Source organism: Poecilia reticulata, chromosome 10, assembly GCF_904066995.2.
Source record: "Poecilia reticulata chromosome 10, P_reticulata-male-v2, whole genome shotgun sequence".
Classification (NCBI taxonomy): domain Eukaryota; kingdom Metazoa; phylum Chordata; class Actinopteri; order Cyprinodontiformes; family Poeciliidae; genus Poecilia; species Poecilia reticulata.
The window spans coordinates 33,093,342-33,119,493 of NC_088839.1; the positions used below are offsets into that span (position 1 = coordinate 33,093,342).

The following is a 26,152-nucleotide window of genomic DNA, read 5'->3' on the forward strand; positions in this document are numbered from 1 at the left end:
TTGATATCGACACCAACTTGATATCAGTATCAGATCAATACTTTAGTTTCAGATTCGGTCTTGACATTTTATTCTATTTTTGTATCATAGCTCCTCATTTCCTCTTAAATCTTTATTTTTATGCAGTTTTTTAAAATCATGTTAATATATAAAATATTTTATCAAAACCTATAAACTGTCAAAATGTATCCTAGATTGTAACTAAATAATTAAAACCAAAAAAAATAAAGATCAGAAGTGTAATTTATTAACCATAAAATATATCAGTATTGGTGATTCTGGCCCTCCACTACTTATCAAACGGTATTTTTTACTCGATTACTTCCGTACTCTTTCCAGCTCTGAACAAACGAACTGAACAAACGCCGAGTCATTTTCCATCGATCCTTTTTTATTCATCAAAACAAACATTTGCTTCACCGACATCAGGCCCCTCATCACAGTGTTTCATTCACAGCCGGGTTTTCTGCAGCCGGTCGCTTCAAACCGCCAGAGGAAGTAAAAACGCAGCAGATACAGTGTTCAGCTCACAGTCAGCCCCCAAACTCACCGTCCAGATCAACCCACGGACCGGCCAATCCCAGCGGGCGTTCACAAACCAGGCCGCGCACCGGGACTTGAGAAACCCCCAGCGAGAAGCTGTTTGGCTGTGAACCCCCCCCTCACATGATCAACCTCAAGAAAATCCTGATTTTTACATCTTTTAACAAGAAAAGAACATATTCTAAACACAAAAACAGAAGTTTGACCAAATAAAAGTGAAATTAAATCATTTTTAGACATTTGCTCCATGATTTCTATATAAGCCTGAAGACTGGGGAGGACCTCTGGGACTTCAAAATATTTAAACTTCTACAAAAAAACCTGTTAGAAAACATCAGAAACTATTGTCCCTCCGAGTTTAAGCAAAAGCAAAGAGGAGTCAGAGAGGAAACGCTTTGTAAAAAATCATTAAATCCAGTTCAACTGCACAGGAACAACCAATAAAACATCAGCCAGCTCAGGCTAATGCATCTGCTGCAGGTCGCACACTGACTACCGAGAGCTACTTCACAGAACCCCGCTGAAAATGATTCCTTTAAGGAAACAAGCAGGACTTTGTTGTTTCTGACAGATAATCAGGATTTTTCTCATTTGGTTTTATTTTTAAGCTGTGCAGTGATTGGTTGAAACAGAGGTCATGTGTGTGACGTCATGATGAAATCAACAGGAAGCTCATGAGCAACAGAGACTTTAGCACCACCTCTGGAAGTCGGCTGAAACTGCAGGACACCTGAGGTTGACATTTAAATACGTCAAAACTTGAAATGCATAATTTATTAAATATAGAACTAAATGTACCTCAATTATATGTGGATGATTTGATTTTATAACTAGATTTCATGATTTAATAAATTATTTCATGTTCCTGTGCTGAAGCACATCAATAAACAGCCAAACGCATCGGGATCAAGGCAAACCCGACATCTGATTGGCTCCTTCAAACAGCAAGTCAAGACGTCTGTCCAGTTAACTGCGACTCTGAGGTCAATATTTTGTAAATAACTTAAATTTAAATGTATTTACTACAAACCCTGGAGGAGAAACTGCAGCCTCTACGTCTGTGGTTTGAAATATTGCTGATAAATTCAGCAGAGCTCACTGTGGTCAGGCAGGATCACCGTTAGCCTGCTAGCTAACAGCAGCTAATGGCCTGTGGCGAGCGCATTAACGATATCTCAGACCAAACTACACTTATGGGGCAGGAGTTGCTCACCCAGTTTGTAATAAGTAAATAAACAATTTGTTAGTAAAATCATTTCAAGCTTAGACGGAGCTAGCTGGGAAGATGTTTGCAGCAGCCAATCAGACGCCAGGGTCCCAGCTTCCATAATCCCGCCCACTGAGTGTGATTGGTAAAATCCACAGTGAAGCCATGATGCGCTTCAGAGCACGAACATGAAATAATTAAATACATGTAATGGAGGCACATATAAGTCAATATTTAATCCTTGCTGCATTTATTTCCAATTTTTAAAAATTAATGATATATTATTGACATTTTATTATAATTATTTAATCAGTTATTAATTTAAAGTGTTACAGAAAGGGGGCGGAGCCTCTGTGTTGCTGAGCTGGAGGAGGCAGGTGAGCCAAACATCCAGGTGTTTCCTGTCTGACCCACCGGCGGCAGACAGTGTTTCAGGAAGAAGCTAACAGACAGCTAGCGCTCTAGCGCCGACATGACAACAGCAGACATGGAGAAAAGTCGGAGTGTTCCCAGTTCAAGCCTCCTCCAGCCGCTAAGCTCTGGCTTCATTAGGCAGCTAACAGGCTAACACTGAAGCGCTACGGTTAGTAGTTAGTTATCTGTGGGCCGGTTGGTCAGCCGCCCGTCCGGTCCAGCGGGGCGACCGACTTCCCGTCAACAGTCTGCTGATTGGAGGAGCAGACAGAGCTTCGCCCCCTGCAGGTCGGAATGATGCAGGAAGTTTTAGTGAATCTCTGTTAAGCTCTAAAACAAAACGTCCAAAACCGGATCGAGCTGGAATCGTCATCAAATTTCTGTTGTCTTCGCTGCTTTTACCGGATCCGTTCAGGCTTCGTGGCCTCAGGAAGGAGGAAGAGGAGGAGGAAGACGAGGGGGAGGGAGGGAGGTCAGGAGGTCAGGGTTCAGAGCCATCAGTCCTTTCTGAGCCTCCTGCTCCTGGGAGATCTACGCAGAATATCGTCTTCTTTCTGTGGATCACAACAAAATCAGCATTTAAATTATGTCACTATATTTAACTGGAAAATAGAGTAAAAGTTTATTTACTGGAATATTCCAAAATGTGTTGGTCCCACAGAGACACTTCCTTACATCGAGGTATTTGTTAATCTCAGAACCCAGGAGGGAAACTGTCAGCCGGGTTTCGCACATTTTTAATTACCGAGTTGGAAAACAACAACAAAAAACAACAACAACAACCTAAACTTCATAAAAATGTCATCTTTCCACTTCCTGTTTATTCCAGCCTCACGTTGACAGATTAAATCCCAGTTTCCAAACCAGCAGACAGAAACATCTTCCAAGCCTGACGCTAAACTGGGCCTCAGCTCAGCTAATCTGCCCGGCAACAGCTCCAGGCTGAGGGTTACAGTGGAATTAGTGATGCTGCGGGCCAGATCCGCCTCCATCAGGCCTGGCGTTAAACCAGAAGGTTTCAGACTGAATGCGGCAGTTCATCCTGGTTTTATCACACCAGAACCACCAGAGCCCATTCAACATGAACGCAGTTCTTCCTCACCTCTTCTGTCGTGGCCTCCTTCTCTCCCTCCTCTTCCTCAGCAGCAGCCTCTTCTTCATCACTCTTGTCCTCTGCAGCTGGAGGAAAATTAACCAAACGGTTACAGTACCAGAACTGGGGAACGACCAGAACCGGGTCAGTGAGAGAGCTAACCCACCTGGACTGCTCTTCGCCTCCTCAGCCTTATCCTCTTCCTCCTCGTCCTCCTCTTCCTCCTTCACGTCAGGCTGAGGTTCGTCTGTCTTCTTGTATTCGGCTGCCGGAGTCGTCGTCTTCTTCTCCTGCAGAAAAACAGATTCATGAGTTTTTCGTGAGGAAGAGCCGTCTATAAGCCGCTCTTCATCAGCACTACAGCTACGCCACAACAAGCTAGGCTAGGAGGAAGAGGAAGAGTCACCGGCTGGAGGCGTCCGGCTGCCTTCAGCTCCTCCTGTAAGCTGGTGAGACTCAGCGAGTCCTGAGCCGACCCGGAGGAGCTCTGTGGACACCCACCACCACCATCATCATCATCATCATCACAGATCAGAATGCTACAGACACGTTGCAAAAAAAGATGCTAGCTAACAATGGCTAGCTTTGGTTTCAGCTGTCAACATGACGCTCTAAATCTTAAATGTGCGTCTGATATAAAAAGAAAAAGATGGGACCTTGCTAGTAATTGTCAACATTACAAAAACCAACAAGGGAGAGGGAAGTAGGTCAGCTATGTTATGCTAGCTTGACTGTGACACGTCAACATGTAGATCTGCTGCAGAATCAGGTGTTTCGGTTCAGTTAAAAAATTAAGAAAAAACAAAGAACAAAAAATATGGCGACCTAAACACCAACTCTGACAGATCATCAGTAGAGCAGGTGTTTAGATGAGCTAACTATCCACCGCTGTGCTAGGTTAGCTATTAGCAGTGGTAGCTATTAGCAGTAGTAGCTAACCTTTCACAGCGATCACTTAACTGAATGTTCTGCTCTTTGTGTGTTTTTTGGTGCTGAATCCTGAAACATTAGTGGCGTTGTTGTTAGCCGGTTGCTATGGCAACGAGTCTGCATGTAACCATCTCCAGGTTTTATTTTGTTAGCGGTTCTACCGGCAGCGCCGCCACGGATGGAAACTATTTGCCCTCCTGCCTTGTGCACAACATTTCTGGATGTAAACAACAACGTTAACATTTCAAGTATAAACAGAAAATAAATAAACTGAAGGTGTGCTACTGCAGTGCTTCATCATCGTCATCATCATCAAAGAGCTGCAGGATCCAGCCTGCTAGAAGATGAAGCTTTGGAGAAATCCTCCCATCTTTCCTTCCTTCAGAGAAGTGAAGGATCACACAGGAAGTTGGAGGTTGTGTGTGTGTGTGTGTGTGTGTGTGTGTGTGTGTGTGTGTGTGTGTGTGTGTGTGTGTGTGTGGTACCTTGCCCGTGCAGCAGAAGACGATGATGAGGACGAGAGGAAGAGCCACAGTGAGGACGTAGACGATCCAGAGCCAGGGTCGCTCCTCTGCAGCGGTTAGCATCTGGGCTGCCAGACCCGGCTGAGAACCAAACAAGGATCCACTTAATTCACACACATTCCTGTCTTTATGCCCCAGCAGGGCCTGGACTGAAGGACCCTGAAGTTTCTGCATTTATCAGCAAAACCCCATAAAGCGGTTTCATTCACACTTCCAGAAACTCTGCAGGACTTTATGTGACCAGCAGGAGAGAAGTGGAAAATAAAAACATGTGTTTTAGAATGGCCTAGTCAAAGTCAGAGCTGAATACACCTGAGAGTCTGACATAAAAACTGATCCGCTGGAGATCTGCGGCCAGAGTGGGTTCTATTGAGAACTGCTGGATATAAAAACATGCCACACTTTTCAGATTTTTAAAATCTGTAAACAGCTCAACAGCCATGAATAATTTTCTCTCCACTAAAATAAATCCCAACAAAACGCATGAAGTGTGTGGATGGACTGTGACGCAGATTAGAAAGTTTTAGGGGTGTGAATAATTAACAGCTTCGCTGTGGGTCAGATGTTTACTGGAATGTGAACTAAACAACACGAGGGAGAAAAAGGACCTAAAGATTCTCGTCATGAACAGATGAATCAGTCAGTGAATGATTCAATCTGAACAATGAGAGAAGGAATCGTCCAGCAGACATTTTGTTCTCCATGGACTCACCTCAGCGGCGCCCTCTGCTGCCTTCTTCAGCCCCCAGCTGTCGGCGGCCCAGCGCTCGGCCGTGTTGCGGTCGTTGGTGATGAAGAAGTCGTCGAAGAAGATGTCAGAGGTCATGGACCAGAGCTCGAGCCCCAGGGCGCTGATCGGCGTCATCTTGAACGGCTGCAGGTCCTCGAAGTAATCCGGGTTGGGAATCTTCCTCGGCTTCCAGATCCCCTGACAGATCAGCAGATTTAATATTTCAGAACAATTTTCCACATGCGGATACAAGAACCTGAACTTAGCACAGATGTTTTGAGAGACTAGCTTTGTTGAAAAACTACCGCTCACCATCAATGAAAGTCAAGATGGCCGCCAGGGTCAACAAGGAAAATTCTTTTTTGCATTAAATTGCCAATATTTGTCACAGATTAAGACTTTTTGTGTTAAATCAGATGTAATTGGATCAGCAAAAATCAGATTTGTGGATATTATTTAGATTTTTTTTGAAGATGGCTGCCATGGAAGTTATTTTTGAACTAAAATCAACAATTGGATAAATGTGTTTGGTGTAAATATGTAATATATTTTCTTGACCTTGTCCTGGTGTACATTTTTCAAAATGGCTGCCATGACTGTAATAGTGAATATATGTTTGCTGTTGTAGCTGTTGCCATTTTGGACACTGCTAACCAAAAAGCCATCTTCGCTACCTTTGCTAAACAAGAATCTTACCTCTGCTAGTGCTAAACTATAAACACATAAAAGAAATGAGCAGAAGCCAACGCTAAACATGTAAAAACACTAGCAGAAGCTAACGCTAAACTGCTAAATATGTAAAAACATTAGCAGAAGCTAAAGCTAAACTGCTAAATATGTAAAAACATTAGCAGAAGCTAATGCTAAACTGCTAAATATGTAAAAACATTAGCAGAAGCTAACGCTAAACTGCTAAATATGTAAAAACACTAGCAGAAGCTAAAGCTAAACTGCCAAATATGTAAAAACATTAGCAGAAGCTAATGCTAAACTGCTAAATATGTAAAAACATTAGCAGAAGCTAACGCTAAACTGCTAAATATGTAAAAACACTAGCAGAAGCTAACGCTAAACTGCTAAATATGTAAAAACATTAGCAGAAGCTAATGCTAAACTGCTAAATATGTAAAAACACTAGCAGAAGCTAACGCTAAACTGCTAAATATGTAAAAACACTAGCAGAAGCTAATGCTAAACTGCTAAATATGTAAAAACATTAGCAGAAGCTAACGCTAAACTGCTAAATATGTAAAAACACTAGCAGAAGCTAATGCTAAACTGCTAAATATGTAAAAACATTAGCAGAAGCTAACGCTAAACTGCTAAATATGTAAAAACACTAGCAGAAGCTAACGCTAAACTGCTAAATATGTAAAAACATTAGCAGAAGCTAATGCTAAACTGGTAAATGCATAAAACTATAAGAAACTAGCGCTGACCTTTGCGCCACATCTTCTCTTTCCAGTTGGGGACTGGTGTGAGAATCGCTAACAGCAACGTTGTCAGTTTCTGATTTTGCTAAATATTATTACTGTATGACTAGGATGGCCAAATCCAAAAACATATGATGCGACATAAAGATCATCCAAGTCATGAAGCATTTTATGGTAATAACTGGTTTAAAAGGCTCAAACACGGAAGCCATCTTGAAAAATGCTGATATTCATAGTTGACAGATTTTCACAGCAATGTGGCGCACTAAAGAACCCGGAAACACCGTCAGAACCACGTACAGGAACCGGACCGAGCCCGTCTCAGAGCATCAGAACCCACCTGGTAGTTGGGGTTGTCCACCATGGGGGGCTTCCACTTGCCCTTGTAACTGGGGTTGTCGATCATCGGCCGCTTCCAGGGGCCGCAGCCGGGGGCGCTCTCGCAGGCGGGGTTGGGGACCTGGGGTGCCTCCCATTCTCCGTCCATGTCCTCATCCCTGCAGGAGACGGAACTGTCATGGCTGCCAAACGGGGAGGACTGTCGGTGGTTTAGGTTGCCATGGTGACTCACCAGTCGTCGGGTTTGATGGCATCGGGGTCTCCGATGTACTCGGCCTCATCGTCCAACCAGCCGTCCGGTTTCACGGCGACTTCATCAGGAATCTGAGCAGGAGCGTCCTCGTCCCTAAGAGGAAACATCATGAGCGACGGCTAACGAAGCCAACAGCCTTCATCACGTCGTCAGACGTCTTCAGCAATGCTGGTCACACGGCTAGCTTAGCTAACAGCCTCTTCTGCGTTGATTTTATTTTCTTCAGGACTCTTGGTACGCAAAGTAAATCTTACTTCCTGGTATGTCTCAGCAGGGCCGGACGTAGGAGGCTGTGGGCCCCTGGGCTTGAGCCAAGGTGCAGGCCCTGCTGAGGTGTCATGGAGCCCAGGATGCTTCGATGGCCTGAAGCTCATCCAGAGTTTTGGGTTTTGGTCTCTCAACTTTCTCTTCACAATATCCCACAGATTCTCTATGGGGTTCAGGTCAGGAGAGTTGGCGGGCCAACAGTAGCACCATGGTGAGTATACCAGTGGTTTTGGCTCTGTGAGCAGGTTGAGCTGAAAAATGAAATCTTCATCTCCATAAAGCTTTTCAGCAGATGGAAGCATGAAGTTCTCCAAACCTCCTGATAGCTGCTGCATTGACCTGCCCTTGATAAAACCCAGTGGACCAACACCAGCAGCTCCCCAGACCATCACTGACTGGGGGTACTGGACACTGGACTTCTGGCCTTTTGGCATTTCCTTCTCTCCAGTCTTCCTCCAGACTCTGGCACCTTGATTTCAGAATGACATTTGCTTTCATCTGAAAAAAGTACTTTGGACCACTGAGCAACAGTCCAGTGCTGCTTCTCTGTAGCCCAGGTCAGGCACTTCTGCTGCTGTTTCTGGTTCAACAGTGGCTTGACCTTTGACCTGGGGAATGCAGCACCTGTACCCCTTTCCTGCACACGCCTGAGCACGGTGGCTCTGGACAGATCATCGGTAGAGCTGCTAATATATACCCACATATATATATATATATATATATATATATATATGGGTGATCGGCGTTTGGTCGTGACTTACTAGTGGATCTGATCCACAAACCTGATCTACCTACGCTGTCACTGTCCACCATGAGGCTGATGGACCCACCGTCCACCATGAGGCTGATGGACCCACCGTCCACCATGAGGCTGATGGACCCACCGTCCACCATGAGGCTGATGGACCCACCGTCCACCATGAGGCTGATGGACCCACCGTCCACCATGAGGCTGATGGACCCACCGTCCACCATGAGGCTGTTGGACCCACTGTCCACCATGAGGCTGATGGACCCACCGTCCACCATGAGGCTGATGGACCCACCGTCCACCATGAGGCTGATGGACCCACCGTCCACCATGAGGCTGATGGACCCACCGTCCACCATGAGGCTGATGGACCCACCGTCCACCATGAGGCTGATGGACCCACCGTCCACCATGAGGCTGATGGACCCACCGTCCACCATGAGGCTGATGGACCCACCGTCCACCATGAGGCTGATGGACCCACCGTCCACCATGAGGCTGATGGACCCACCGTCCACCATGAGGCTGATGGACCCACCGTCCACCATGAGGCTGATGGACCCACCGTCCACCATGAGGCTGATGGACCCACCGTCCACCATGAGGCTGATGGACCCACCGTCCACCATGAGGCTGATGGACCCACCGTCCACCATGAGGCTGATGGACCCACCGTCCACCATGAGGCTGATGGACCCACCGTCCACCATGAGGCTGATGGACCCACCGTCCACCATGAGGCTGATGGACCCACCGTCCACCATGAGGCTGATGGACCCACCGTCCACCATGAGGCTGATGGACCCACCGTCCACCATGAGGCTGATGGACCCACCGTCCACCATGAGGCTGATGGACCCACCGTCCACCATGAGGCTGATGGACCCACCGTCCACCATGAGGCTGATGGACCCACCGTCCACCATGAGGCTGATGGACCCACCGTCCACCATGAGGCTGATGGACCCACCGTCCACCATGAGGCTGATGGACAGCCCCAACCACCAGCTCGTCTCTCCATGCAGGTTTACAACAGTCACTCCATGATTGTTAAACAGTTGCTATATTTTTTGCTATATTTTGCACGCGCACAAAAGAATTTCAGCCAGTCAGATTTTTAAAGATCGGCCAGAAATCGGTGCACCTTTAATGAATGTAAAGATCATCACTACTAACTAAATATACTTGGTAGCTATTAAAGAAATAGTTGAACATCTTGAATATGTGTATTCAGCAGAGCTTTCCTAAGGAATTAGAACTGGACAATGTTCTCTATCCATCCTCCATTTATTGATCCTCTTCATCTATATCTCTGTCTCTTTCAGCATGTATCAAGTGGATCTTTCTCTGTAATTATCAGGTTTATTTCCCCTCTGAGAGCCAAACCTGGATCTTATCTGTGTGTTGGGACGCAGTAGGTCATTGTCCTGTCGGCCTTATGATTCGGTCGGTTCCTCCCGCCGCTGCTAGCTGGAGGCTAAAGCTGGTTGCGCTGTTTTAACTTCGCATTGAGCAGCAGAGCATCGCTTTGCTTCTCCGTTAGCTGTTTTTTTTTAATCGTTCTGTTGCTTTTTTCCACTCACGGAAACCCGTTTCACAGCATCAGTGACTTTTAGCATCGTTTAAAACACAAACCCAGCCGCGGTGGATGGAGGACAACAGCCTGTGTGGATGGACTCACCGCTTGGAGCTGCTTTCAAACCGATCTGGACAAGAATCGTTTCTGATGTTTGTAAAGATGCCAACATCCACATTCCCTGCTTCTTGCTCAGCCCAGTAAACTCACACGGTTTTTACCCAAAGCGCAGGATCAGCACTGTACGGATTATCCGTGGTCATCGCTGTAACCAGTGAAGAGGTCTGCTGCCTCCGACTCCCCGGGACCGGACCGGTCCAGGTTCTGGCGGCCCGTAGAGCCGCTGTTAGCCAGGCTAACGTCTTGAAGAGCGGAGAGGGACGATGGTTCTGATCCATGTCCAGTTTTTAAAACCCTGTTAGCTTGGATATTTCCTTCTTCACCTCTCGGTCCGGCTCCGCCGTCACTCATTCTGCTGTCCGCCATCGTGAGAAATCCCTCCCTGATGCTCCGCCCCCATGAGCAAGAAGTGTCCAACTTGAACCAATAATAATCAATAATCATGATGGACGCTTGCCCGAACAAATCAAACATTTTTTCAACAGCACCACCAAAATCCTCTTAGCCAGAGATAAAATTAAGGCATTCTGACCTCATTCATTCACAGAAATACAGCATCCTTCACCAGTTGGCCTCTGCTAAAATCCGGCTCGTGTCTCAGAGATCTGGATCTTAGTTCCCTCCAGAATAAGTCCCCTTATCATAAAATCTCTTATGCTGATGACACTGTGCTGCACGTGTATAATGTCATGAGGAACATGAAGATTGTTTATGTCAGGACCCATGTAGTGTCCAAACAGAAACAGAACGTATCAAACTAAATGATGAGCTGTAAGGACTTAACTAGATCAGCTTTACGTAATTAATTTTAGCCAATGTAACCATGGTAACTGCGTTTCCCAAGAAGAAAAGGGGAAGCAACAGCAGATTCTGACCAGTCTTCGGGCTTCACGGCGTCGGGGTCCTGGATCTTTGGCCTCTCGTCCCAGTCCTCTGGTTTGTGGTCGTCAGGGTCCTCAATCTCAGCAGGGGGGTTAACGGGGGGCGTCACGTCCTTCAGCAGGTTGCCGCTGTTCACCACGGTCTGATCCACCAGAACCTCAAAGCTGTTGTCGGCGTTCACCACTGGGGGGCGTCAGAGCACAGTTACACTCCCAGAACGGTGTGTGTGTGTGTGTATACTTGTTTAGCTAACTAGTGAAGACTCAGTCCTCACCTTCAACATTGTGAGGACATGTCCACACACATGAACATTTCACAAATTCAAGATTAAGAATTTGTAAAAATGTTTAATTTCACAAATTACGAATTAAATTTAAGACTTGTATCGAGACAGAACTATAAAAAAAAAGTCTACATAATTTTTATTTCAGATGGATACACGTCTTAAATGCAATATTCCTGTGTACAGTTCTGTGTTTGTAAATACCGTAAATTCTGGACTACACCTAATTAAAAACTGCATGCTCTAATTTGGGAAAGAACATTAATTTTGTACTTGTGCAGAGTGCACTGGATGTTAAGCTGCAGGTGTCCCACGTTGTAACGTGCGATACTTAAGATTTTACATCTGAGGGTTTCTGAAAGTGTGGCTTTGATTTGTGAAAGTGCTCTTAATTTTTGTACAATTTCATTGGACCTTTGAGAACCAGCTGGTGTGCTGTTACGAGGCAAAATGTTTTTACTGGTTTAAAAAAAAAGAAACATTAGCTGCACCTTAGAATAGGCCGCAGAGTTCGAAGCATGAGAAAAATGTAGCGGCTTTTAGTCCGGATTTTATGGCATTTTGGTTTTTATGTACTTTGTGTATTTGTGGGCGTTTCTGTCTGTGACTGAAGAAAATTAATCTGCATGCCTCTGAATTAAAAGCACACAGATTTTTGTATCTGTATGCTTTTAATCTATATTAAAGACGATATAGATTATTGTCTATATTGTTAAGAATGTAAAGTTTTACATTTAAGAATTTAAAACTTTTTAAGGACACAAAGACACCCTGTCAAATCAAGTCCACACAAGTGCAGTGTGTGTGTGTGTGTGTGTGTGTGTGTGTGTGTGTGTGTGTGTGTGTGTGTGTGTGTGTGTGTGTGTGTAAGGTGGCGTACCCAGGGTGTACAGGTGCGTCTTCTTGTCAGTGAAGTAGGACCGCAGGTCGGCGTCGGGTTTCTTGGCGTGCTTCTCCTCGTACTGGCCGGTTTTGGGGTTCTTGTGCCTGAAGATGAAGTGCAGCTTGTAATCTTCTCCGCACTTATCGGGTCCGAACATGATGGTGTACGCCGTCTTGTCCACAAATTGGTCCTGCAGGGACAGAGAGCTGAGTGAGACTGAAACCCATTTGGACCGGCGCCGCTGCCGTCTCTTCAGCGGTGAACCCGACACTGACCAGGTCCAGGCCGGGCGTCTCGCTCAGCAGCTTCACGTAGGCGCCGCCACAGTCGATCCCTGACTGGAAGTTCACCTCGTACCTGGACACAAACACCTATCAGCAGGTTCTGGCAGGACGGAGCAACGACTCTGGTTCTGATCGGGTCTTACTGGATGACGAGGGGCATGGAATCAAAGGTGAAAGGTCGCAGCAGTGGGGCAGAAATAGCGTGATGTTTGGCTCTGGACTTCAGGACCAAACCTTTATCGCCGGGCAGCTTGGTGTCCTTCATCTCCTCTACGGCCCATTTACCTGTCCAAACACCATCATCGCTATCAGCCAATCAGAGGACAACGTCTCATCTGGTACCGACGGTCCGATTCCAACCCAGAAACAAACGGACATACCATCGTACTTTGCGATCTCTTCATCTGCGTCATCCTTCTTCGCCTTGGACAGAACCCACCTACAACCAAAAACAAACCGGGTCAAGGAGAGCTACCGGATTCGGATCAGAACCAACCGGGTCCAGATCAGAACCAACCGGGTCAACAAGAAATACCGAGTTTAGATCAGAACCAGTCGCTTCTCTTGACTCAACAACCAGAATGGTGAATGGACTGAGCTTATATTTTCCAATCATTTTGGCCACTCAAAGCGCTTTATACCTTTGAGTCACACTCACCCATTCACATTCACACTCAGCCATTCACACTCACCCATTCACATTCACACTCAGCCATTCACACTCACCCATTCACATTCACACTCAGCCATTCACACTCACCCATTCACCCATTCACATTCACACTCAGCCATTCACACTCACCCATTCACATTCACACTCACCCATTCACATTCACACTCACCCATTCACATTCACACTCAGCCATTCACACTCACCCATTCACCCATTCACATTCACACTCAGCCATTCACACTCACCCATTCACATTCACACTCAGCCATTCACACTCACCCATTCACATTCACACTCACCCATTCACATTCACTCACCCATTCACATTCACACTCAGCCATTCACACTCACCCATTCACATTCACACTCACCCATTCACATTCACACTCACCCATTCACATTCACACTCACCCATTCACATTCACACTCAGCCATTCACACTCACCCATTCACATTCACACTCACCCATTCACACTCACCCATTCACATTCACACTCAGCCATTCACACACCAATATGCAGATCGGGAGGCAACTTGGGGTAAAGCGTCTCGCCCAGGGGCAGGCCGACATGTGGCAGGAGGAAGCTGGAATCGAACCTACAACCTTCCGATGACTACTCCACCCACAGAAACCTCTTGCGGTCCAGTTCAACCAACTGGATCAGAACAGAACCGGGTCAGGTGTGTGCGCTCACCCGTCCAGGGTCCCCCGGTCAAATGACTCGGCGAAGAAATGTTCCCCCATTGGTTCTGGAGCCTTGTAGGTCACCTGAACACAGGAAACGTCCAGTAGGTTCTGATTGGCCGGACCTCAAGTGTTCAAACCTTAGGTAACCACGGCAACAGCACCCGGAGGCTCACCTTGGGCGCAGCGGGGGCTTTTGGTGCGGGCGGGGCTTCTTCGTCCACGTCCAGTTCGTCGTCGTCCTCGGTTCCGGCCAGGTCCAGGTCCAGGTCCAGGTCGTCCTCCACGTCCGCGTCTTCATCCTGGTTCTGGTCCTGGGCCCGGCAGGTGGGCACCAGGCCGACGCAGAGCAGGCCCGCCGCCAGCAGAACAAACAGCAGCGCCTTCTGATGCATGGTCTGCAGACAAGCACAACATGATGCAGCGCTCCGTCTCCATGGAGACCACCCAGCCCCTCAGGAGCGGTGGGGGTCCGTCTCCATGGAGACCACCCAGCCCCTCAGGAGTGGCTGGGCTCCGTCTCCATGGAGACCACCCAGCCCCTCAGGAGCGGTGGGGGTCTGTCTCCATGGAGACCACCCAGCCCCTCAGGAGTGGCTGGGCTCCGTCTCCATGGAGACCACCCAGCCCCTCAGGAGCGGTGGGGGTCCGTCTCCATGGAGACCACCCAGCCCCTCAGGAGTGGCTGGGCTCCGTCTCCATGGAGACCACCCAGCCCCTCAGGAGCGGTGGGGGTCCGTCTCCATGGAGACCACCCAGCCCCTCAGGAGTGGCTGGGCTCCGTCTCCATGGAGACCACCCAGCCCCTCAGGAGTGGCTGGGCTCCGTCTCCATGGAGACCACCCAGCCCCTCAGGAGCGGCGGGGGGCCCGTCTCCATGGAGACCACCCAGCCCCTCAGGAGCGGTGGGGGTCTGTCTCCATGGAGACCACCCGGCCCCACAAGACAGGCCGCCTTAATAAGATTGCACCCAGTGGGATTACTGCGCACACACACACACACACACCGGTGTTTACAGTCATTAGGTGGGAAAGCTAAGCCCACCTAATTGGTCGTTCCCCGGGGAACGACCAATTCGAAAGTGGGCGGAGCCAAGAGTCAGAGGGGCGTGGCCAAGTGACTGCTTTAAAAAGCTTCTAGAAAATAAGTTCAGGGTTCCATCCTGTGTTTTAACGTCAGTTTCAGTAACATTTTTTCATCCAGTGCTTCTCAATTCCAGTCCTCAGGCCCCCCGTCCTGCAGGTGTTTCCCTTCTGCTACACACCTGAATGGCATCTCTGGGTGATTAACAGGCGTCTGCAGCACCTGATGGTGATGCAGTCATTTGGATCAGCCATTCTGGAATAGAGGCCCATCTAGAACATGCAGGGGGCCTGAGGACTGCATTAATCCAACAGTAGTAGATTGTTTTTAATATAGCGGTGAGGTAAACATTTAGCCCTCCCTACTTGGAAACACCTGAATAATTTCTGCTGTTAGCCATCAAAACCGTGTGATTTGACAGCTAGCTTGCCGTTACTATAGTCGATCTGGTGAAGCTGAATGAAGTAGGACGCCACAGAGCAATATTTAAACTAGATATTTTTAATCAGGTTTAACAGCAGCATGGAGGTATGTAGGATAAAGATATTTATAAAAAACAACAAAAATTAGGAATATACTTTACAGAAAATACATAAAAGTGCTGTTCAGCAAACTATTCTGCCAACTTAGCCACATTTTCGCCTCCCCGCCCAAAAAAAGATGGAAATTTAGCAACTTGAATGGCAACAGCATCGATTGCTCTACAGCAGTTCTGGCATGTTTTCGCCACCGGGGGCGCCTCATTATTATCTGGTAATTCAACTGTTCGGCCTACAGAGGGCAGCACTGAGGCAGCTTGAGGTCAAATGAAGCAGAATTAAACACATTTACAGGAAAATGTAAAAAATTTGACAGAAAATAGATGAACAGGAAGATTTATAGTCAGATTACCAGAGTTACACTTTAGACGTCATCAGATGGTTTTAACCCTCCTGTTATGTTCGTTTCTGAGCTACAGCAATAATGTTCGTGGGTCAATTTGACCTGGGGAGAGTTTAACATGCAACAGTGTCAGAAACCAAAAAAACCCTCAGAAACATTTTTGTATCCGATTATTAACTCCAATACTTACCATGTCAATCAATATTTGTCCAATAATGTCTTTTTATTTCTCACAAATAAAAGATCAATGATGACAAGGTACTCATTTGGACATAAAAATATAATTTACATATTTTTGTATAATTTGTTTTTTACATAAAAATTTTAATTTACATTTTTTATGTAAAAAAATTAATTTAAATTTTTTATGTAAAAAAATTAATTTAAATTTTTTATGTAAAAAAAATTTTAATTAAAATTTATGTAAAAAAAATTTGTAATAAAAATTTATGTAAAAAAAAGTGTAATTTAAATTTTTTATGTCCACTGAAAAAAACCTAGATACAAAAAAACAATAATTATCATTGAAATATATTTTTGGTGCATTTTTTTAAGATTACATTTTGATTTTTTTTTTCAATGGGTGATTTTTATAATTGAACTTGAGACACATTTACTTTTCCGGGTCAAATTGATCCGCTGATTAAAATCAAGATAAATGAGTCATGCAGAGTGTATTTATATCCCCCCCACACACACACACACACACACACACACACTGATTGTCCACTCAGTGAAGGTGGAGTTTGACCACAAGAACAGAAAAGGTCCCCGTCAAAGTTTTATGAACACCTGCTTTCTCACAGTTTCCTAGTAAAGAGAGTAGGGAGAAAGTGCGGTTGTGTGCATGCAGGCGTGCATGTATGTGTGTGTGTGTGTGTAGTGTGGTGTGTGGGTATGTGGTGAAATATGTCTTATAGTTGCAAGGAAACAAACAGAATTGGACATTTTTTAACCTTTTTACCCTTCAACTTGACTGGTCAAATCGACCCAAACAGTATCTATGTAACATGTAGACGCAGGGGGGTTTAATAATGTGCAAGATTAATACATTTTCATTTTATATGTAGAGTACCTATTAAGACAAATAGAAAGAGTTTCATGCAGAAAAAAATACTTCCAAATATATTTTAAAAAAAAGTTTAGACTTTAAAACGAGTCAATTTGACCTGCAACTTAAATGCTGCTATAGAAATGGATCCATCATCTACTGGAGGAGCCATTTGGACCAGTTCAGAACTGGCTCTGAACCAGAACCGCTGCAGGTTCTGGTTCCTGAACAGAGACGGGTCAGAGCACGGTTTCCCTCCTGGAGGAAGGTTACCGTAGCAACTTGCTCTGTTCAGGCGGCGTAAAAGCAGAACCGCCTCGGCTTCCTGCTGCCAAATGAGATTCCAGCCGCCGGCTCTGATTGGCCCATAAATCAAGAGGCCTAATCCCAATCCAGAGTGCCAGGGAGGCGGGACTTCTCTGCTAATCTGATGTCAGAGCCAGCAGAACCTGGTCCAAACTGGTTTCTGACTGGCCCCAGTTGGTCCTTATTGGTTCTAATTGGGTTCTGACTGGGTCTAATTGGTTCTAATTAAATGAAACTGGTTCCGACTGTGTTTTACTGGCTCTAACTGGTCCTGAGATGTTTATCACTGCTGACGGTTGATGGTGCTGAACTCATCCAGTCCTGATCCGATCCAGAGCTCAGACAGCTGAGGCTAGCGCGTCGCCCAGCAGGTCCGACTGGTTCTGACTGGTTTCCGTTTGAACAGAAACAGAGCGGCTGCAGGCAGAGGAGAAATCCAGAAAAACGGCTTTTCGTGTCCAGTAAACATTTCCGTTTAATTCATCACACCTGCCTTCAAAATAAAAGCACAGCAAACCCATCAGGACGAACTGAGTAATCATCGACCCGGTCTGGTCCAGAAGAACCATCAGAACCTCAGGTAATACTCTCAGTTATGGGTAAAAATATCAACAAACGTCTGATTTATGTTTTTATTAAAGCTACAAATTAATATTTAAACCTCGTATTTTCGGTGTTTCACTCGTTTAACTTTCCTTCTACTGCAGCAGACTGGTGACCTGTCCAGGTGACCCGTCCAGGTGACCCCGCCTCTAGGCCAGAACGTTGGCTGGAGAGGCACCAGCAACCCTCCCGACCCACTAAGGGAGGAAGGAAGGAAGGACAGATTAACTTTCCTTCTGGTTCTGCTCAGCACCTCTGTTCTGCTGCAGCAAGACGTAAAGCACCAGCAGATACTGGTTCCGGACCAGCAGCAGAAACTGGACCAGTAGCAGGTACCAGAATCATCAGAACCGGCTGAATCAGCGGTGTCCAAAGTGTGGCGCGGGGGCCATTTGCGGTCCTTGGAATCATTTTATGTGGCCGTGACTGCAGATTAAGGATGGCATAAACCTCATGAACGTTTTAGAATGAGATCTTCTGACATGGAAAATGTTTGGAATAACCATCCATCCATTTTCTAACACCCTTGTCCCTCAGTGGGGTCAGGAGGAGCTGCTGCCTCTCCAGCTAACGTTCCGTGCGAGAGGCGGGGTCACCTGGACAGGTCACCAGTCTGTCGCAGATGTTTGGAATAATAAAGTATTTTTTTCTTATCAGCCATGTTTGATTTTAATATCACTGAAGTTTTTTCCCATCAGATTTTTGAAGAATTTCCTCGTTTAGTTTAAGTTAAAAACATTTTCTAAAACAAAAAAACATTCGACCAAAATAGACATAAAACCTTTTATTCAAGAAAACATCTGGTCTGTTTTCTGTGTTGGATCTATTTACTTACATCTACTTGACTTAACCCAAGTGGGCTTGAAACGGCACTTTTCCCACCCCTTACGCAGTTCCAGGCCGTGCAGTTAGGGGGCGCCACGTTTTAATAAAACGAGGACGACAACAGGAAGAGACTCGGAGTTTTAGGAAATGCTAACTGAGAAACTCTTTCCTGTTTGACCCCCTCAAGAGAAAAACTCATTCTCCTCTGTTCTTTATGAGCGTTTTAGGTTTCCAAGCCTGACATTTTGTTTGTTTTATTAAAACTTTGCATTTTTAAAGATTTATAATATTTTATTTTTGGGATAATGAGCAAAAAATTGGTCTGAATATTTATCATTTACAGTTTAGAGATTAAACATCAACCAGTTTTACACTTGCATCATCTTCCTGAGGAAGACCTGACCCAAAAGAACCAGAGCAGGAAAACGGGCTGGACCAGAACCAGACAGAGGAAAAGCAGCAAACAGGCCAGAATTTAAACTTTATGTTGAATCAAAAATAGAAAATATTTAAATTCTGCTGTTTGAAACAGAACCTCCAGGTCCAGTTTGTCCAGAACCAATCAGAAATCTACTGGGAGTGGGCGTGTCCATCTGCTCTCTGATTGGTCAGAAACCAGGAAGTCCTCCAACACGGACTTCCTGGGAGACAAACATTCCGGAAGAAAAACTGGAAAAATCCTCAAAGTTAAACTGGGAAAACTGGGAGATGGACCAGGAAGTCCATCCTCCTGTGACCCAGTTGGAGTCAGATGATGGTTCTGATGGACGGGCCGGAGACGTGGAGGTGAATATAATAATAATAATAATAATAATAATAATAATAAAGTTTCAAGCAAATATCTGGAAAAACTGCAGAAATCACTGTAAATTTTAGGACCAATATTTGGTTTTCAGGTCCATTTATTTATTTATTCTTTAATTTATCGCAATAAAATAATCCTCATTTTAAAACAGGTTAGATTCACGGTTTTTGGGCAAATTTTATTCATTTATTTTTAAAATTTTTCTTCGTTTTGTAGTTTAATTGTAAGATGAACTGGGCTTAGAAAATGTCTGGTACCAGTTAATTCATCCATTCATTCATTTTGACCACCAAAACCTAAAATGCTCAATAAACGCCGTTTGTTGAGCAGAACTATCCTAACCTGACATTTAAATGAAGCAACGTCCTTATTACGGGTCATAAAGTTTTACAGTGTAAACGGAGGAGCATAAAACCGGCTGCCTTCATTTTAAACTTATTCTAATGATATTTTGCACCAAATTGTTCTGGTTTTCAACTTTTAGGCTTCTGTGTGTGAATATTAATGAACAGAAAATTACACAGACTTAAACTCACTGCGACCTAAAGCCGCCTCTAGCGTTTTAATTTTTATTTAAAGTTAAACTCCGGTTTAAGCCTGCTAGCAGCTGCACACCCAGCCGAGCAGCTCCGGTCTTTCTGGCCGGTCCAGCCTGCATTTACACACCAACCCGGCTCATAAAGCTGCTTTTCAGTGAGATTAAACCGTTTCTGGATCATTCTGACAGTATTTTGCTGTAAAAAGCCTCCGGCGGACCAAGCTAGCAGGCGGTCCGGGTTCACCTGCGGTTAATTAGCCCCAGCTAGCCACTCCGCTCCGACCCACTCCCCGCTCCATGTTCCCCCTCCAGAACCCGCAGACAGGGCGCCACCTCCGGCCTCACATCCAGAATCAATCCGCTCCTATCCGGAAAAGGCCGCATTTTCTGTGTTTTCCAGTAGAAAAGCTAATTTGTCGCTTTCTTTACTCACCTCAAGCTCCGAGATGTGACCGCCTGGGAACTAGTGAGGAGGGTCACGTGGGAGAATCACAGGGAAATCTCCGCCTTCGCTGGACGCTGATTGGCCAGCCGGATCCAGGGTCAGACGTTTCCTGTCAAATGGCAGCCGCCCATTGGTTGCAGGAAAATCTCTGTCGAACAGCCCGTCTAAGAACTGAACCTCGTGGACGGTGATGATTGGCGCAGCGGTCACAGGAAATGTGCGCGGATTGGCTGTAGTAAGTCTTTCGAAACCTGAGAAATGGTTTGGGCTGAGACTGAAACTGATTTTATGGTAAAATATAATTAATCGAAAATCAATATCCCTGTTGTTTTTAGCGGTAATGAGTCTTTATTACCGCTTTATAAACGGCGGCCTGGGATAGACTTACTACACATAATGTAAAACTATGAGATTGGAATAAAATAAAAGCAATTTTTTTCATTTGTTGTGGTTAATAACTGTTGAAGATCATTTTTAATTTAGTCTTTTTATATTTGAAATATTAAAAACATAAGAACTCTGTTTCAAGAGCAAAAATGACCTTTTTTCAGATTACCATAATTCAGTTAAATGTAGTTTATTGACACGGCTCCTGTCAACTCAGGGCACTTTACAAAACAAGTCATTTCAATCTTCAATCAATCACCCATCTATTCCAATCAATCCTATTTATGAGTCAATGCCTCTGATTCATCCTGCCCATATTTAATCTCCCTTTGTGTCTCATCCACCGCTCACTGGAGAACCATCAGATATTATGAAATATGACCAAATATGCACAGAAAGCCTCAGAAAATGACCCTCCTCTCTCCCCGTAGTAAAATCCCTTCAGTTCTCACATCAGCATTATTTTTTAATTCCCTCATAACTTCCAGGCATTTTATATTAAAATGATTTTTAAAATGTTCTGGAGGTCAGCCAGACCTGCCACCAACATTTGGAGTCATAAATGCAACATTCACTAAGAAATAAAATAAAAAACAGATTTTGTATCTCTCAGCCAAAGATTTCAGGTTTTTATGTTTTAGATGCCAAAAGAAAATGAAGTCAATTAAAATTTGTCCTTGTTTTTGTTTTTAATTCAGTTGTCAGAATATTTAGACCTCATGTGACATTATTATTATTATTATTATTATTATTATTATTATTATTATTATTATTATTATTATTATTATTATTATTATTATTATTATGCTTTTATGATGAATTTAAACGATAGAAACAAACAAGCATAATTAAAAGTATTTGGTTGGCTGAAGGAACAGAAACTCTGAGATAAAAATTAAAATAACACATCTCAGAGTTTGGATCAGAACTGGTTGGTTCTGATCCACAAAAAATCTAATACACACATAGACAAATAAAGTAAAAGTATTTAACATTTTAAATGAGCTTATTTTGTTAGTCATGATGCTGGAGACTCGTGATCATTAAACAGAGCAGATTAATAAGACATCAGTGTTCCTGGTGACTTTTCTAGACGCCATCTGGATTAATAACCTGGATTTATGCTTTTGTCAAACTTTAACTTCCGTTTGGAGCAGAACAGGAGCATCCAGATAGAAATTAATCATGTTTTATTTAACAGCCTGCATGGCTGCAACAGGTCGTGATGTATTTCTGTTATTCTGAGGTCATATTATAATCTGGTTTATTCTGGAGTAGAGCACAATAAACATCCGGTTCATTCGTCCGTTTGTCAGATTAAAGCTGCGCTTCATTTGTTTTGGGTTTGGATCTGAACTCAGTTTCAGGCGTTTCATCCCAGATTTTCCTGATCCTTTAAGGAGCTGCGACCCCGTCATGTGACCTGTGACCCCGTCATGTGACCTGTGACCCCGTCATGTGACCTGTGACCCCCGTCATGTGACCCCCGTCCGTCATCATCCAGATGTAACTCCACATCTGGCCGCATGGGGTCGCTGTTGCTCTAATTGTTCTAGAGTCACTGACCTCTTTCATAAGCAGCTAAATGTCCAGTTTGACTGTAATCCAATGTAAACCAGTTTATTATTGCATTAATAACAGTAAAAGCCGTTACTGTCAAACTTTAAATCTTCAGTCAGCAAAAGTTTTCAAATACAAACTTTTAGAAAAAGTTTTTTTCAGAAAAGTGCAAAACTTTAATCACATAAATTCCCCTCAGGATGTCGCTGGTAAACACTGTCAAAAACAACAGCAGTAATTCTGATTATTTAGCCTGTTTTAAGATTAAAAAGTCATTTTCAATGTGAGAATGTTACTTTTTCTTATTAGTATTTATAAATGTAAGTTTAAAACCAAATATTTAGTTACCAAGATAAATCTTCAAACTAGTCAAATGTCTAGTTTGAAGCTAAATTATTAGCATACACAAAATATGTTGCTGAGTGTTTTTATTTCGACACCTAAAATACTAATATGAACTTAATCCTGTCACTGAATGCTAAGTTTAGCTTTCATATCAAAATTAGCTAAAATGCTATTAGGTTAACTGGCTCCAGGGTTCTGTCCTACATCTTTGCAGTCTGATGAAGCCATGTTAGCAAAGCTTTGAGCGGAAACTGATGACCTATCAGCGGCCATTTTGGATTTGTTGAAGGCCAAAATGTGAAAATGTGCTGCACTGTAAAAAAAGACAAAGAGGCTGAAATGATTTCATTTTCTCTCTTTATTACAATCCACAGATTGGATAGAAGTTTAAGCTCATTTAAATAGTTTATCTAAAGGGTACAAAAGACACAAACAAGATGACAGTAATGCAATCCAGTGCATCAAAGAGGAAACGAAATAAAACTCAAGTCATGTTCAGTGAGTCTGAGCAGAGAGACCGGAGCTCCGTCTGAGCGGAGGGAAAGTCCAGATAAATTGTTCCCTGAGGTCTTTTTCCTGGTTTTCTTTACCGAAATGGTCCAACGGATCTGATGGGAAAAATCACTAAACTGATTGGATCGCCTTGTTTTTAGCTTTTCTGAAAAACCTGACTGAAAACGTTGTTACTCAGGAGCTCAAACGAGCAAAATGATTGTGAAAATCTTAATCTAACCCTTTTCTGCTGCAGTGTTTGTGAAACCCGTCCAACCCGACGTGGTGAATCTGCAGGGTTTATTGCAAGAAGCTTTGAAATGAAAGCAGAACGTCACGGCAGGAAGTTTCGACCAGCAGATTTAACGTTTCAGCAAAATCTTTCACGTGCGGATACAAGAACCAAACATGGCACAAATGTTCCGCCCCAAAAAAAGCCCTAGTCTCTGAAACACTCAAGATGGCCGCCATGGTGGTCAAGGAAAATATATTGTGGCCCTAAGTTTGCCAAAGTATAATGCTTTTGGAGTCAAATCATACATAACCCATAGAAATCATAATTATAGGTAAGTTTTTGATTTTTCAAGATGGCTGCCATTGTAATGGAAAATAAATTTTTAGTTTTGCACAAAAGTCTCCAATTAGATGAATGTGTTTGGTGTCAAATTAAAGTCTAAATGTTTTCAACCATACAAATTATTTATATTTTCTTGATCTTGTGTTTCCTTTTTCTGGTGGACATTTTTCAAAATGGCCACCATGATTTTAATGGAGAATACATATTTGCACTAAAGTTGGCAGGAATTATTATCCACTGCTAACCAGTTCAGCTATGTATGGTTCACTAGCCACTAACTAAAGGAGAATCTTAGTTATGCTAACGCTAAACTGCTCAATACGTTTAAAAAATTAGTGAAGCTAACGCTAACCGTTAAATGGTCCGTCTCTCGCTAACAGCAAAATCCTCAGTTTCTGATTCTGCTGCTTTTTATCACTTTAAAGTTTTGTTGAGACACAAAGTTCCTCCAACTCATGGAAATGAGGAACATTTTATAGCAAATATTAGTAAAAAAAAAAGGCAACCATCTTGAAAAATGGCCGTCATCCATACAGAACATGCTATATGGGGTTAGCATGCTAATGTTGATGCTTGTATCCACAGTTGAAACATTTTTGACGTCCTGCTGTGATGGAGGACGGCTGCAGATCCGGTGTGACGTGGCGTAGAAAAACTTCTTGGCATTTTTGATCAGAAGAGAAAATCTGCTGTTCCTCCACATCTAAGATCCAAACTAAAGGGAGTAAAATGTGGTCGGGAAGAGCGACCCGCGTTTCGGGACTATTTACATCAGAAGGCACCTACAGCTGATGTGAAGGAACGACAGAACGGGAACCATTTATCCAAACTTCCTCTGCTCCGAGCCCGCAGGCTGGTCCCTCTCTGGAAGACAACGTCTGGATGGAAAACAGTCTCTCTACGGAAAACAGGAAGTTTCCAGGCGGCGCAGTAAACAGGGGGCGCTGTGGCGAGAAGGCCTCAGGTCGGACTCCAAACGCCTTCAGTAGTCTCAGCAGGACGGACGCTACATGGACGCAGTCTGCTCTGTCCTCGTTAAGGCAACTCGTTAACCGACGGAGGGAGGACCCGCAGCGGCTGACACACACCCACACGCGCCCGTGAGTGTGTGTGAAGGTGGTGTGTGACGGCAGGAAGGGGTGTGTCTGCAGACAGGAAGTGTGTCGAAGCAGCAGATCGATCATCGGAAGCGGCTCGGCGCTCCAACTTCCAGTGTTTTCACATTTATCTTACCGTATGTACACATAAATACAGAACTCTGGATGGTCCGCGTTGCCGTGGAAACCAGCCGGCGCCGCCTGTTCCCAGGGTTTCAGTCTCTGAGCTGAGCGGCTCCGCGGCGGCCACACGGGGGCGCCGCTCTGCGCTCAGGTGAGCTGAGGAGGCGGAGCTTCACTCTGCTTTCTTTATGAAGATCTGCAGGAACCGGACAGAAAGAGGAGCAGTTACAAAATAAAACAAAACCCAGCATAACTCTTCAAAATAAAGCTTCGGGCTCTTATTTTGTAAGAATGCTGGTACTTCCTCCCCTTCTCCCCAAACCAAACATGTCTGTCAGTTGTGCTAACTTTGAGCAGCTAATGGGTTTTGGTTGAGCCTTTTCCCTCCAGGTGAGTTCAGAGTGACTGCTGGCTGCGAGAAACAGTTCAGCTGTTCACTCCCTGGTTTGTAACGAGTTGTTAACGAGTTGTTAACGAGTTGCCTTAACGAGGACAGAGCAGTAGCGTCCATGTGGCGTCCGTCTCACCGGCCAGGTGAGAAAAACACCGAAAACTAAATATGGAAATACAATTATTGAGTTCTCAGAGATAAAGTCTTCATTTCAGGATTTATTGAAAAGATCCAACATTACAGGCTTTTTGAAGAAGTTTGATTTCTATTTCTAATAAATATTAACCATTATGCTTCCTTGAACAAGTTAACATCTGCGGGCAACATTAAAATAAAATGTTGTTACATTTTTCCACAATATAAATGTCAGATAATGAGGTTTTACCTCCTCACTTCTGTTTCCAGCTCCTTTATTAGTGTGATTCATTTATTTTCTAAATGTTAAATAGCTAAATTATCCGATGATGGAAACGCAGTGAAGGTCGTTTTAACCTGCTAAAGAAACACTGACTGTCAATGATCTCAGTGAAAACGCCCAAGTCCCTCCTGAAGGTCAAAACCAGAAAGCTGAAGGTCAGCAGCGCCGCCTCACCTCGCTGAGGATCACCCAGACAGGTGAGTCCATCGTCACGGTGAGGCGCATGGCCTCCAGGGGCCCGAAGGTCGGGTCGACCTCTCCCTCTGCGATCCCGTTCTGGAAGGATCCTGGACACAGAAGCAGCGGCGTTAGCAAAGGAGCTGGAGAAGCAAAACCTTCTGCAGCAGGTTCACC

The 26,152-nt window shown here is 44.5% G+C and overlaps 2 protein-coding genes across 4 annotated transcripts in view; both read right to left on the reverse strand.

The window, feature by feature from the left end:
- Positions 1 to 370: 370 nt before the first annotated feature.
- canx (calnexin) lies at positions 371 to 20,553 on the reverse strand. 2 transcript variants are annotated; one of them, XM_008421000.2, is made up of 16 exons: positions 20,397 to 20,553; positions 14,047 to 14,268; positions 13,881 to 13,954; positions 12,893 to 12,951; positions 12,656 to 12,797; positions 12,504 to 12,585; positions 12,226 to 12,418; positions 11,056 to 11,245; positions 7,446 to 7,559; positions 7,215 to 7,371; positions 5,424 to 5,639; positions 4,673 to 4,792; positions 3,664 to 3,744; positions 3,424 to 3,547; positions 3,267 to 3,343; positions 371 to 2,718 (listed from the first exon to the last, which is right to left on the reverse strand). In XM_008421000.2, the coding sequence occupies exons 2-16, from the start codon at positions 14,263 to 14,265 to the stop codon at positions 2,662 to 2,664; spliced, it is 1,905 nt and encodes a 634-aa protein (XP_008419222.1). In that variant the 5' UTR covers positions 14,266 to 14,268; positions 20,397 to 20,553; the 3' UTR covers positions 371 to 2,661. The 2 variants fall into 2 exon arrangements, with proteins under 2 accessions (XP_008419222.1, XP_008419223.1); XM_008421001.3 differs by lacking the exon at positions 3,664 to 3,744 and having other exon boundaries at positions 20,397 to 20,552.
- Positions 20,554 to 23,040: 2,487 nt separating this feature from the next.
- mgat4b (alpha-1,3-mannosyl-glycoprotein 4-beta-N-acetylglucosaminyltransferase B) overlaps positions 23,041 to 26,152 on the reverse strand; it is a 56,946-nt gene continuing 53,834 nt past the window's right edge. Inside the window, exons 14-16 of one of the 2 annotated variants that reach the window (XR_014089501.1) lie at positions 25,973 to 26,085; positions 25,003 to 25,185; positions 23,041 to 24,914 (exon numbers count right to left, since the gene is read on the reverse strand). Coding sequence is in view for 1 of the 2 variants with exons in the window: in XM_081611956.1 (XP_081468082.1) it covers positions 25,162 to 25,185; positions 25,973 to 26,085 (137 nt within the window). In the remaining variant the exon portion in view is untranslated. Of the gene's footprint in view, positions 25,186 to 25,972; positions 26,086 to 26,152 lie in introns of both variants that reach the window. The other variant, XM_081611956.1, reaches the window with a different exon arrangement.

Excerpts from the sequence above, each read along its gene's own strand:
- canx (XM_008421000.2), bottom strand. The coding sequence starts at position 14,265 with ATGCATCAGAAGGCGCTGCTGTTTGTTCTGCTGGCGGCGGGCCTGCTC. Across the intron at positions 7,372-7,445 it reads GCCATCAAACCCGACGACTG|GGATGAGGACATGGACGGAG; the intron begins GTGAGTCACCAT and ends CGTCTCCTGCAG. Across the intron at positions 3,548-3,663 it reads CAGCCGGACGCCTCCAGCCG|GAGAAGAAGACGACGACTCC; the intron begins GTGACTCTTCCT and ends GTTTTTCTGCAG.